This window comes from Papio anubis, chromosome 18 (assembly GCF_008728515.1).
Source record: "Papio anubis isolate 15944 chromosome 18, Panubis1.0, whole genome shotgun sequence".
NCBI classification, from domain to species: Eukaryota; Metazoa; Chordata; class Mammalia; order Primates; family Cercopithecidae; genus Papio; species Papio anubis.
Window position 1 is genome coordinate 13719253 of NC_044993.1, and position 13558 is coordinate 13732810.

At 37.2% G+C, this 13558-nt stretch overlaps 1 protein-coding gene across 1 annotated transcript in view; it reads right to left on the minus strand.

The window, feature by feature from the left end:
• The window catches only part of CNTNAP4 (contactin associated protein family member 4), a 281444-nt gene that overhangs the window by 188340 nt on the left and 79546 nt on the right, over positions 1-13558 (minus strand). The window contains exon 3 of the mRNA XM_031658079.1: positions 10722-10915. Coding sequence (XP_031513939.1) covers positions 10722-10915 — 194 coding nt within the window. The remainder of the gene's footprint in view (positions 1-10721; positions 10916-13558) is intronic.

Below are 13558 nucleotides of genomic sequence, written 5' to 3' on the forward strand. Positions count from 1 at the left end.
TTAAAGCAGTTTTTTCCAATTCTGTGAAGAAACTCATTGGTAGCTTGATGGGGATGGCATTGAATCTATAAATTACCTTGGGCAGTATGGCCATTTTCACGATATTGATTCTTCCTATCCATGAGCATGGTATGTTCTTCCATTTGTTTGTGTCCTCTTTTATTTCAGTGAGCAGTGGTTTGTAGTTCTCCTTGAAGAGGTCCTTTACATCCCTTGTAAGTTGGATTCCTAGGTATTTGATTCTCTTTGAAGCAATTGTGAATGGAAGTTCATTCATGATTTGGCTCTCTGTTTGTCTGTTACTAGTGTATAAGAATGCTTGTGATTTTTGCACATTAATTTTGTATCCTGAGACTTTGCTGAAGTTGCTTATCAGCTTAAGGAGATTTTGGGCCAAGACAATGGGGTTTTCTAAATATACAATCATGTCATCTGCAAAGAGGGACAATTTGACTTCTTCTTTTCCTAACTGAATACCCTTGATTTCTTTCTCTTGCCTGATTGCCCTAGCCAGAACTTCCAACACTATGTTGAATAGGAGTGGTGAGAGAGGGCATCCCTGTCTTGTGCCAGTTTTCAAAGGGAATTTTTCCAGTTTTTGCCCATTCAGTATGATATTGGCTGTGGGTTTGTCATAAATAGCTCTTATTATTTTGAGGTACGTTCCATCAATACCGAATTTATTGAGCGTTTTTAGCATGAAGGGCTGTTGAATTTTGTCAAAAGCCTTTTCTGCATCCATTGAAATAATCATGTGGTTCTTGTCTTTGGTTCTGTTTATATGCTGGATTATGTTTATTGATTTGCGAATGTTGAACCAGCCTTGCATCCCAGGGATGAAGCCCACTTGATCATGGTGGATAAGCTTTTTGATGTGTTGCTGAATCCGGTTTGCCAGTATTTTATTGAGGATTTTTGCATCGATGTTCATCAGGGATATTGGTCTAAAATTCTCTTTTTTTGTTGTATCTCTGCCAGGCTTTGGTATCAGGATGATGTTGGCCTCGTAAAATGAGTTAGGGAGGATTCCCTCTTTTTCTATTGATTGGAATAGTTTCAGAAGGAATGGTACCAACTCCTCCTTGTACCTCTGGTAGAATTCAGCTGTGAATCCATCTGGTCCTGGACTTTTTTTGGTTGGTAGGCTATTAATTGTTGCCTCAATTTCAGAGCCTGCTATTGGTCTATTCAGGGATTCAACTTCTTCCTGGTTTAGTCTTGGAAGAGTGTAAGTGTCCAGGAAATTATCCATTTCTTCTAGATTTTCCAGTTTATTTGCGTAGAGGTGTTTATAGTATTCTCTGATGGTAGTTTGTATTTCTGTGGGGTCGGTGGTGATATCCCCTTTATCATTTTTAATTGCGTCGATTTGATTCTTCTCTCTTTTCTTCTTTATTAGTCTTGCTAGTGGTCTGTCAATTTTGTTGATCTTTTCAAAAAACCAACTCCTGGATTCATTGATTTTTTGGAGGGTTTTTTGTGTCTCTATCTCCTTCAGTTCTGCTCTGATCTTAGTTATTTCTTGCCTTCTGCTAGCTTTCGAATGTGTTTGCTCTTGCTTCTCTAGTTCTTTTAATTGCGATGTTAGAGTGTCAATTTTTGATCTTTCCTGCTTTCTCTTGTGGGCATTTAGTGCTATAAATTTCCCTCTGCACACTGCTTTAAATGTGTCCCAGAGATTCTGGTATGTTGTATCTTTGTTCTCATTGGTTTCAAAGAACATCTTTATTTCTGCCTTCATTTCGTGATGTACCCAGTAGTCATTCAGGAGCAGGTTGTTCAGTTTCCATGTAGTTGAGCGGTTTTGATTGAGTTTCTTAGTCCTGAGTTCTAGTTTGATTGCACTGTGGTCTGAGAGACAGTTTGTTATAATTTCTGTTCTTGTACATTTGCTGAGGAGTGCTTTACTTCCAATTACGTGGTCAATTTTGGAATAAGTACGATGTGGTGCTGAGAAGAATGTATATTCTGTTGATTTGGGGTGGAGAGTTCTATAGATGTCTATTAGGTCTGCTTGCTGCAGAGATGAGTTCAATTCCTGGATATCCTTGTTCACTTTCTGTCTCGTTGATCTGTCTAATGTTGACAGTGGAGTGTTGAAGTCTCCCATTATTATTGTATGGGAGTCTAAGTCTCTTTGTAAGTCTCTAAGGACTTGCTTTATGAATCTGGGTGCTCCTGTATTGGGTGCATATATATTTAGGATAGTTAGCTCTTCCTGTTGAATTGATCCCTTTACCATTATGTAATGGCCTTCTTTGTCTCTTTTGATCTTTGATGGTTTAAAGTCTGTTTTATCAGAGACTAGGATTGCAACCCCTGCTTTTTTTTGTTCTCCATTTGCTTGGTAAATCTTCCTCCATCCCTTTATTTTGAGCCTATGTATGTCTCTGCGTGTGAGATGGGTCTCCTGAATACAGCAGACTGATGGGTCTTGACTCTTTATCCAGTTTGCCAGTCTGTGTCTTTTCATTGGAGCATTTAGTCCATTTACATTTAAGGTTAAGATTGTTATGTGTGAACTTGATCCTGCCATTATGATATTAACTGGTTATTTTGCTCGTTAGTTGATGCAGTTTCTTCCTAGCCTCGATGGTCTTTACATTTTGGCATGTTTTTGCAATGGCTGGTACCACAGCAGTTTATGAGAAGGGATTGACAAAACATGCCACAGAATGTGCACAGATGCAAAGAGATGATACAGACCCACCGACACTACTTAATAAAGAAGATGCCTAGCAAACTAACTGTGTTGATGTGTGATTGAGGTCATATTTAAAACTCAAATGCTTTTTTAATATTAACTCCCTATCAGATATGGTTCCCAAATATTTCTCTCATTTTTTAGGATGACTGTTCACTTTGTTGTTTGCTATACAGAAGGTTTTTGTTGATGTAGTTCCACTTGTTTATTTTTCATTTTGTTGTCTGTGCTTTTGGTATCACATCTAAAAATATTATGCATTACCAAGACCAAGGTCGTGAAGCTATTTCTATACGTTTTTTTCTAGCAGTTTTACAGTTTCAGGTTTTCCATTTAAGTCTTTAATCCATTTTGAGTTAATTTTTTTATATGGTATAAGATAAGGGTCCAGGCCGGGCGCAGTGGCTCACGCCTGTAATTTCAGCACTTTGGGAGGCCAAGGTGGGTGGATCACCTAAGGTCAGGAGTTCAAGATCAGCCTGGCTAACATGGTGAAACCCCATCTCTACTAAAAATAAAAAATTATCTGGGTGTGGTGACACACACCTGTAATCCCTGCTACTCAGGAGGCTGAGGCAGAAGAATCACCTGAACCCAGAAGGCAGAGGTTGCAATGAGCCAGGATCCACTGCCACTGCACTCCAGCCTGGGCGAAAGAGTGAGACTCTGTCTCCAAAAGAAAAAAAAAAAAGATAATGGTTTAATTTCATTGTTTTGCATGTGGATATCCAGTTTTCCCAGTAGCATTTGTTGAAGAGACTATACATTCCCCATTGTCTATTACTATTTTTTAATGAGCATGAGTCTCACTATATTGCCCAGGCTGGTCTTGAACTCCTGGCCTCAAATGATACCTCCTCCTCCTCCCAAAATGCTAGGATTACAGGTATGATCCGCCATGCCTGGCCCCCATTGTGTATATACATATACACACATGTATACATGTGTGTATACATGTGCAGGTTTGTTACATAGGTAAATTGTGTGTCACAGGGGTTTTATGTACAGATTATTTTGTGAACCAGGTAATAAGCATCGTACCTCACAGGTAGTTTTTTGATCCTCACCCTCCTCCCACCCTCCACCCACAACTAGGTTCTGGTGTGTGCTGTTCCCTTCTTTATCTCCATATGCACTCTATGTTCCCACTTATAAGTGAGAACATACGTTATTTGGTTTTCTGCTCCTGTGTTTGTTCTTGACACCCTTGTGGAAGATCAGTTGGCCATAAATGTGTGGGTTTATTTCTGGACTTTATGCTGTTTTATTGGTCTATATGTCTGTCTTTATGCCAGTACCATACTGTAGTTTTGTAATATATTTTGAAATCAGACGTGTGATACCTCTAGCTTTGTTCTTTCTCAAGATTGTTGTGGATATTCAAAACAATGTTTGTGGTTCTACCTAAATTTCTGGTTTTATATAAATTTTAGGATTTTTTTTCTATTTCTGTAACAAAATGCCATTGGGATTTTGATAGGGATTGCATTGAATCTATAGATTGCTTTGAGTAGTACAGACATTTTAACAATATTAAGTTTTCTAATCCATGAACACAGAAATATTTTCATTTATTTGGTTCTGCTTTCACTTCTTTCAGCAATGTTTTGTAGTTTTCAGTGTACAACTCTTTTGCCCCCATGGTGAAGTTTATTCCTAAGTATTTTATTCTTTTTGATACTATTGTAAATGAGACTATGTTTTAAATTTCCTTCTTGGATCATTTATCATTAGTATGTATAAACTAAATATATAATAATAGTATAGTAAAAATATATCAATAACTTCCCCAACTCAATAGCAAAAAAAGAGGGAAAACACCTGATTTTAATATGAGCGAAAGACTTGAGCAGACAGTTCTCCAAAGAAGATATACACATAACCAGTAGGTAGGTAAACGATACTCAACATTACCAGTCATCAGGGAAATGCAAATCAAAACCACAATGAGATATCACCTCACACCTGTTAGGCTATCTATCATTTAAACAATGAAAACAAAAAAATAACAAGCATTGACAAGAAATTGGAGAAATCGGAACCCTAGTACACAGTTGGTAGGTATATAAAATGGTACAACCTCCATGGAAAACAGTATGCAGTATGGAACTTCCTCAAAAATTAAAAACAGAAATTCCATGTGATTCAGTAATCCTGATCCCAGGCATTTATCCAAAAGAATTGAAATCAGGATCTCAAAGAGACATCTGCTCCCTCATATTCATTGCATCATTATTTACAATAGCAAAGATGTGGCAACAACCTAAATGTCCATAAGCAAATGAAAAGATTTTAACATGGTGGTATTTACATGCAATGGAATGTCATTCAGACTTAAAAAAAAAAAAAAAAAGCACATTCTGCCTGAAAGTTCTTTCAGCACAAACTTTGAGGACATTATGCTAAGTGAAATAAACCAGTCACAGAAGGACAAATAATACATGTTGCCACTTTCACATGAGGTACATGTATCTAAAATAGTCAAATCTATAGAAGCAGAAAGTTGAATGATGGTTGCCAGAGGACAGGAAAAGGATGAAATGAGGAGATGTCATTCAACAGATAAAATGTTCCAGTTAAGCAAGATGATTGAGTCCTGGAGATCTGCTGTACAACACGGAACTTATAGTGAACAATATTGTATTGTGCACTTAAAAATTTGTCGAGAGGGTAGATTTCATGTTAAGTTTTTTCACTGCAATTAAAAAGTTTTTAAAAAAAAGTTTTAACCACGCATTAGCAGGTTAATCATTTTCAAAACCTAGAGAATATGGAGCTAAATAGAAATATAAACAGGAAGCTTCCTGGAGATTTAGACTAATAATGTAGACTTTCATTCAAATATGTTTTGGATCAGTGTCTTGAAACATATAAGCAGCTTCAGGCACTCTCTAGGCATTTGCCAAGTACTGAGGCAAGTATTGCAGTGTATTAAGTTTGACAGCTTGACATGTTGACACACGTGGCATTAGTATTGCTATACCTTCTATCACCACAAATGCTGCTTGTAGGCTTAGGTCAAGAGAATAAGGGCTCCACATGAAAGAAGAAAAAATGCCACTCACAAGGAGGAGAGTCACCTACCCTACAGCATATATCTCTTTTGCACTTCTGCCTCCTCAGATTTTCTATTAAACTATCCCTAGGCACTTATTTGACTTAAAACAAATGCATGTGGAAATCTTTGCAGGTAGTGTTTCTACCCTGTCTGGCTTACAGAGTTGACAACTCACTCATTCGCAGTGATAATAATGGCCTGAATATTTTGTGACAGGTAGTACTTCTGCCTAACTGACTATACCATGCCACAGGGTCTCTGTGTCTTTCACCAGCCAAACCTAGAACCATGACACTGGACACTTCCAGTCAAAAAACAAAAATAAAGAGATACTAACTTCATATAGTCAATAAAGGTTTTTGTTTGAAAAATCAAGTACAACTGAACTCTATTTTAAAATAAAGCAAACTATTCTTGTGTTTAACAATCATATTTACTCAGTTTTTAAGACTGGTACCACCCCATTCATTGCCCTTGTAGTCTGCAGTGCAAAAGAATCTTAGGCATTTATCAGAAAGGATTCGGAGAATTTGCCTGTAAAGTTCCTGCACATGTTATCCACTTAAAATAATTTCTAAGATGTTGATTTCATGATATCTCAACAATTGTTCCTAAGTGAGTGAAAATTATACCTTATGTTTACTTTTCCAATCATGTGCAATAAACTGAAGAGAATCTTTTTATTATAGATGTTGAGGAATTTTGTGTTCAATCTGAAGAGAAAGTTTAGTAGTTTGCATTTTCTGAATTTTCATAAAATATACATTTGCCATTCAGCAGAATACTTTGTATAAATTATATTTTATGAACATTGTGCTAAAAATTTCTTACTAAAGAAATATTTCAACGTGTAATATTTTAAAATATCACGTATCTATCAAGTTTGCATTTCTATTAAATGATCTGTATAGATTGTAAAATAGTCTGTCTTTCTTCTTCAGGATTATTTGTAAGAAGTGGCAGAGCATTTTATTAATTATTTCAGGTACGTAGAAGTCATTGTTCTGCCTGGCATTCGAAGTGAGATCGAATGAGGAGAGAATGAAGCATTTTCCCTGCAGCATTTCAATCCGTGCTGATTGTTTTTATTGTGTTTGTTCCTAAACCAATAACACTTGTCTTTTCTTTCTTTTTGTATCACATATTTGCGTAATGCCTTATGTGTTTCCTAACCCTCTTTTGTAGACTTATTTGTATCATCTGGAGCCGATTGTGAAGCTCTTAAAAGAAATTGGCATATTTGGTATAATTGGTATACATTCTAAAATATCTACAAAAACTGGGCCAGAAAACAAAAAGTTGGGAAATACATATTTGTAAAATGTAACAAAGGGTTAGGCTTTTTTATGACATACATCAATTTGAAACTGTTCTTTGGCTTGAAAAATGCAAATTGAAGTGGTCTGTGTTCTTCCAGGCAGAAAAGTCAAGAGACAGGGCACAATTCACCATATTTCAATTTTCCTGCTTCAATAATTAGCCATTCACAGAGAGACAGCTTCCTTTAGAGTGGGACCAGAGTAACCATAGAGTAGAATAAAACTTTGAAGCCACCTAGGATTAACAGGAAATACATACATATATACACATATATATACACACACACACACATGCACATACATACATATATACACACATACATATATACACATACATCTATATACACACACATACATATACTTTCAGCGACTTGGGGTTGTTTTATCTACACTAAAGCTTAGCTATGTTATGTGTGGTTATGGTGTCTATTGTACTAAGTCTTAACTTTGATCTTGACATTTAAAGTTATCTGTCCACTTTCTTTGCCATATCCAAAATTATCTTCCAGTCTTTCCAAAACTTGATAGTCCAATCTGACCAGTAATCTCACTAGTTATTACACAGGAAACCGTAACTCTGGATAGTCCCAATCTCCATGCTTTTTTCACATCTTTCTATCTTCATAAAATAGCCTCCTTAATCCTTCCATAATCTAAACTATAATGCTTTCTTCAAGACCTATGTAAGCCTTACTTCTTTGACAAATTCAGCTTACAATGATCTCCACATTCTGTCCATTTCCACATGCTTAGGAATCTGTACCTAATGTTTGCATGTTCCGCTGAATCTTTCTTTGGTTTGCTCTAATATATATACCTTATCTCTTCAGTGATTTTGTTGTTGCTGTTTGTTTTGGTTTTGTTTTTGAAATGGAGTCTCGCTCTGTCACCCAGGCTGGAGTGCAGCGGCGCAATCTCAGCTCACTGCAACCTCTGCCTCCCAAGTTCCAGCAATCCTCCCATCTCAGCCTCCCAAGTAGCTGGGATTACACGCGCATGTCACCACACCCAGTTAACTTTTTTGTATTTTTAGTAGCGACGGGGTTTCACCATGTTGGTCATCAGGCTGGTCTCGAACTCCTGGCCTCAAGTGATCCTCCCACCTTGACCTCCCAAAGTGCTGGGATTACAGGTGTGAGCCACAATGCCCAGTCTTCTTCAGTGAGTTAATGAACTTTTGATACCTTCCAGAAATTTGGACAAAGATAGGCACAGATTAGCAGACTGACATATTCAAATCCATTCATTTATTGGTTCTTTCACCTATTTACTCAACAAAAGTCATGTGCCACACTGGATGTTGGATGCCAGAAATGCTAAGATTAGAAAAAGAAAATCTGGCTCATAAAAAAGCTCAAAATTTATAGGGAAAAGAAAAATGTGCCATTCTAACTGGTATATGAAATTAGTACAGCATAATGTACTAAAAAGACGAGGTGATGCAGGCAAGAGAGAGTCACTTTTAGAGTGATCAGAAGAGTATTCTACAAGAAAGTGCATTTTATTCACTCATTCCTTCAATAAACATTTAATATTTGACTGTGAGATGCCAGGTGCTATTACACTTTGGGGATGCTGAGATGAAAGGTCACAAGGTACAGTATTTACACAGCTCACACTCAAGAGGGGAAGACACTGAGTAAATCCACAAATTACAGCAGAGTCTAGAAAGCAATGTTACCTTAACAGGATTATGATAGATGCCATGCTTTTACTTCTATTGGTTTGGATTAGTAAGGAGAGCATTCATGCCACCATTTCACCATGAGTGCCTCAAGTTTAATAAGAGTGAGCAAGTAACGTAAATGGCGGTGCCTGGATTTGGCTTTCCCCAAGCTTGCTTAACAGAAGTACAACAATTTTCCTGATTCATTGATCACTTTTTAAAAAAAATACACTTTAATTAACATACCTAAATATTAGCATGCGTTAGCCACTACTTATCTAGCTTAAATTCCAATGCTTAATTCAAAAAAGAGTAGAAGATAATCCAAATAGCTAGTTAAATAAATACCTCATTACGTTTTTATTGTTATTGGTTCATAATTACTGTTTATTTTATCCCTAGTTTGAATGGCTTTCATGGAATTAGTTGAACCGTAATACCCAGTGTTTGGAGTTTTGGGGTGTGTGTGTTGTTTTGTTTTGGTTTTTCCCTCTTACAGCTTCAACTTGCTTTGGATTTTAAACAGCTTCTCTTAAAACTGCTTATAGGCAACTTCTTCTAGCCCCACTGTTGCTCCCTCTAGAGAAAGAGCAAGGCTACTTCTCTCAATTCCAATTACATCAATAAGCATGGATTGAATGGCCACCAAGAGCTTTAAAGATACAAAAGTGAGTAAATCACAGTCCATTTCTTCAATGAGTTTATAATGTATGACGGAGTTGTAGGAAGTTTCAAAAAAGAGACAATTGACTGGTCAAAGAAAAGTATCATTATGTGCCCAAATAGGCTTCCAAATTATCTATGTGCTAAGAATGATGCTTCATTAAGTAACCCATTTTCTCTGGTTCCAGCAGCTCAGCCAGAGGGGGAAATATAGTTCTTTGATTGCAGTGTGTTGTTCTTAGCCCACATAAGATCCAAACAAATATTTTTCTGTACTAAGAAAGAAGTCTTTTCTTTGTCATCAAACCTCCTTTAGCTTCCTTCTTCCATCAGGTGTTTATATGCCATATCCAGGTTTGTTTATCAATCAACTACAAATGTCACCCAGTTTATCACAAAATGCCTCTTTCCCAGTCTCCCTCTTACAGGAGCTGCACCACTGTTTAGAACACACAGCAATTTACACATTTATACACTTTACAGAGACTAGAGAAGGGTTTATAGATAAGGGGTTTATAGATACATATACAACTCCACATATTATATATATAAATTCCCATATACCAGAGAAAGAAACAGGGTTTCAAAAATCTCAGTTATCACAAGAAATAAAAGGAACAAATTATTTTGACTAATTTTAAATAAAGACAATGCAGGCTGGGCTTAGTGGCTCACGCCTATAATCCCAGCACTTTAGGATGCCGAGGCAGGTGGACTGCTTGAGGCCAGGAGTTCGAGACCAGCCTGGCCAATATGCTGAAACCCCATCTCTACTAAAAACACAAAAATTAGCCAGTGTGGTGGTGGGCGCCTGTAATCCAAGCTACTCGGGAGGCTGAAGTAGGAGAATTGCTTGAACTTGGGAGGCGGAGTTTGCCGTGAGCCGAGATCGCACCACTGCACTCCAGCCTGGGTGACAGTGAGACTCTGTCTCAAAAATAAATAAATAAATAAATAAATAAATAAATAAATAAATAAATAAATAAATAACAATGCGAGACTATTATGTTTTTGAACAAAAAAAATTTTTATACAAGTCTTATTTATTTCTTAGACTCCCACACTATTTAATGGACTAATAGGGTTGTTTTCAATTTTTGATAACCCTGTAAAATAAATTTACCCTTAGCATTCTCATAAATTTACCACAAAATGTATTAGAAAATGAACATTTACCATACTTTCTCTTGGAAAATGTTTTCAATGTAAGTCTGAAAATTCTGTATTTCTACTTAAGAGATCGGTAAACAACTTGCAGTACTGACTATACTTCTTTCCCCGAGAGACTATGTCTTTTTTTAAAGAACATACCCAGATGCTGTCCTCTTGGCGATATTGTTTCCAGTTCCAGCCACTATCACTGAACATCAGGAGGTAGCTGGTCACCCAGTTGGAGCTACCATATCCCCCTTGAGTGGCCACAGCGGTGACCTCCATTCTCTCTCCAAGGTCAATCTGCAACCACTGGTATTTGTTAGACACAAGTGGAGACCAGCCACCAGCTCCTTTTATTAAAAATAGAAACAGGAGAAAATTGAGAAAGGAGAGTTAGTTAAAAATCTATGTTAGTACAGTCGAAATGCCAGTAAGACTGTATTCCTCTATGGAACTTAAATTTCCAAAACATGAAACTTCTATATAATCGTAAAAAAAATATAGAGTTAAAAATTTAGTATAATTGTATGATGTCTATGTTAATTAATTGTGTTCATTTCTAGGTTTTACAGCCTCCTAAAACGGGGAGAACTAGGGGTCTTGCTGAAGATTTAAAATGTTTAACTTGATAGGTGAACATTCCTGCCAACACGGGGAACTAGCATGTCTATCGCACACATGCATGACTGGGTAATGGTCTGCTCTCCTACCCCTCTGCCCAGGACTGGATGTAAGGAAGTAACTTCAAGCTATGAAGGAACTAAAGCTATGGTGGAACTAAAAATCTACTTTTGATCATGTTTAGAGAAGGAAGTACATTGATAAGTCTGGGAAAACAAGTCAAGAAACAGTTCCTGCCCTCAAAATATTTACAGTCTTTTGGGAGGGACAGATGTTGAAAACCATGTTTGAAACACACATTAATGATGGGGCATATGCAGGAGAAAATAACATAATGAAGATGCTCTATCCGGTGGTGGGCTGGAGCTCAGTGCCAACAGTTTGTGAGAGACAATCATTAACTTTTCAATTTTGCAAGCTAGTTATTAAACATAACCATCTTTGCAATTGGTCATGATGAGAGTATTTAAACCACGGAAATTGCAAACTCTGCAAATAAGCACCTGCCCCCACCCTAGCCAGTTTACCAACACACCACTGATTCTATCCTGTGTGGGAGGAGGGTAGTGGGTAAGAGGATGGGGGAAAAGAGAACCAAGGAAATCATAGAGGAAGCTGTGCTTGATCACTCAGAAGTAAAGAATACAAGTTGTGCTGTATGTTCAAGGAAGTAATGTGTGGAGCATAATTTATTGTGTTATATTTCATCCAACACACACCAAAATACTGTAGATGTGACTCCTTTATATCTTGTTAAGATGCTTCATTCTTCCAGTTTAATATAATAATTTGGGGAATTCTTTTGAGATTTAACATTGCTGATAATACAAGTAACATATCATCATCGTAAAAGTTATGAAATAGGGTTTGACCCATTCTCGAATCCATATTTATCTAACATTTAATGTTTTAAATGCCACATCAATTACATAGCACCCCAAATAAGAATGTTAGCACATTTTCTTCCCCCATTCCTTTGCTGCTCACCTTGAGGCTCTGATAATAAGGTCTGGAATTTTAGATACAGGTTACCATTAATTTATATAGTTCTAATTCAAGCATTATTCTTGGCATATACGATCCATTTTATGAAACCTTGAGTACAAGACCTCATTCAAAGAAATGCTCAATAAATGTCTCCTCTTATGGTAGGGCGTATGCCATTGTAGGACCTGAAGGCACACACCAGTGTTGACAACTGCTCTGTAAGACTTCACGATTATTTTGATGGTGGAACATAGCCTAATGACACTCTGACAGATGAAGGGCAGAACTCTGCTACTTACAACTACAACCAAGAGAAGACGCCAGGCAGGACCACACAGGGGGATGCACCAGGGGACAGGATAACGGCAAACTGGAGCTGTAAGAGGCAGCTTCTGTATGACAAGCAGGGTAGGGCTAGCTAGCTAGGCTTGGTGGGCTTCCTGTGAATTGGCTAATTTGAACAATTTATCTAGGAGGCACTAGGGCACTAGTTGTCTGGTACCTGTCCCAGCAATGATGCTTAGTGACCCCAAAGGGTGAGAACCTAACAAAGGAAGTGGTTGGAATATGGACATCATCAGCTGCTAAGAAAGGAAAGTGCCCAGTCCTAGCCAGGGTCAAAACTGGGTCAAAGCAGCATTTTAAAAAATTATATTACAACAAACTGCACATGTACCCCTGAATCTAAAATAAATAAGTTGAAATTCTTTTTAAACATTATATTATAAGAAGGTCCTCTCTTGACGGCATCACACTAATGACTGTTTGCATTCAGGTATAATCCCTGTTTCTTACTATGCTGTCTTTAGAATTAGATACATCATCAAATTTCCACCTTTCTTAAAGTTAATCATTATTCAAAAGTGTATTCCACTCCATGTGTCAAAAGCACAATGTTCTTCCTCTTTTGTGGAACCAGAAATTTTTTACATACTTGATTTTTGTTTATGTTCTGACTTTTAATTTTCTCTGTATTTGCTCTTAAAGAACCTGTGATTTTGGGTGCAGTTTCATTGTACACCAATATTATCTACCTTTATGCTTATAAACTACAATATTCTCATCTTTTTTTTTTATTATAAGTTCTAGGGTACATGTGTACAACGTGCAGGTTTGTTACCTATGTATACATGTGCCATGTTGGTGTGCTGTACCCATTAATTCGTCATTTACATTAGGTATAATTCCTAATGCTATCCCTCTCCCCGTCCCCTCCCCACAATAGGCCCCGGTGTGCGATGTTCCCCTTCCTGTGTCCAGGTATTCTCATTGTTCAATTTCCACCAATGAGTAAGAACATGCGGTGTTTGGTTTTCTGTTCTTGCTATAGTTTGCTGAGAATTATTCTCATCTTTTAAGCAAGAGTGCTTGTTGCCTAGACATGG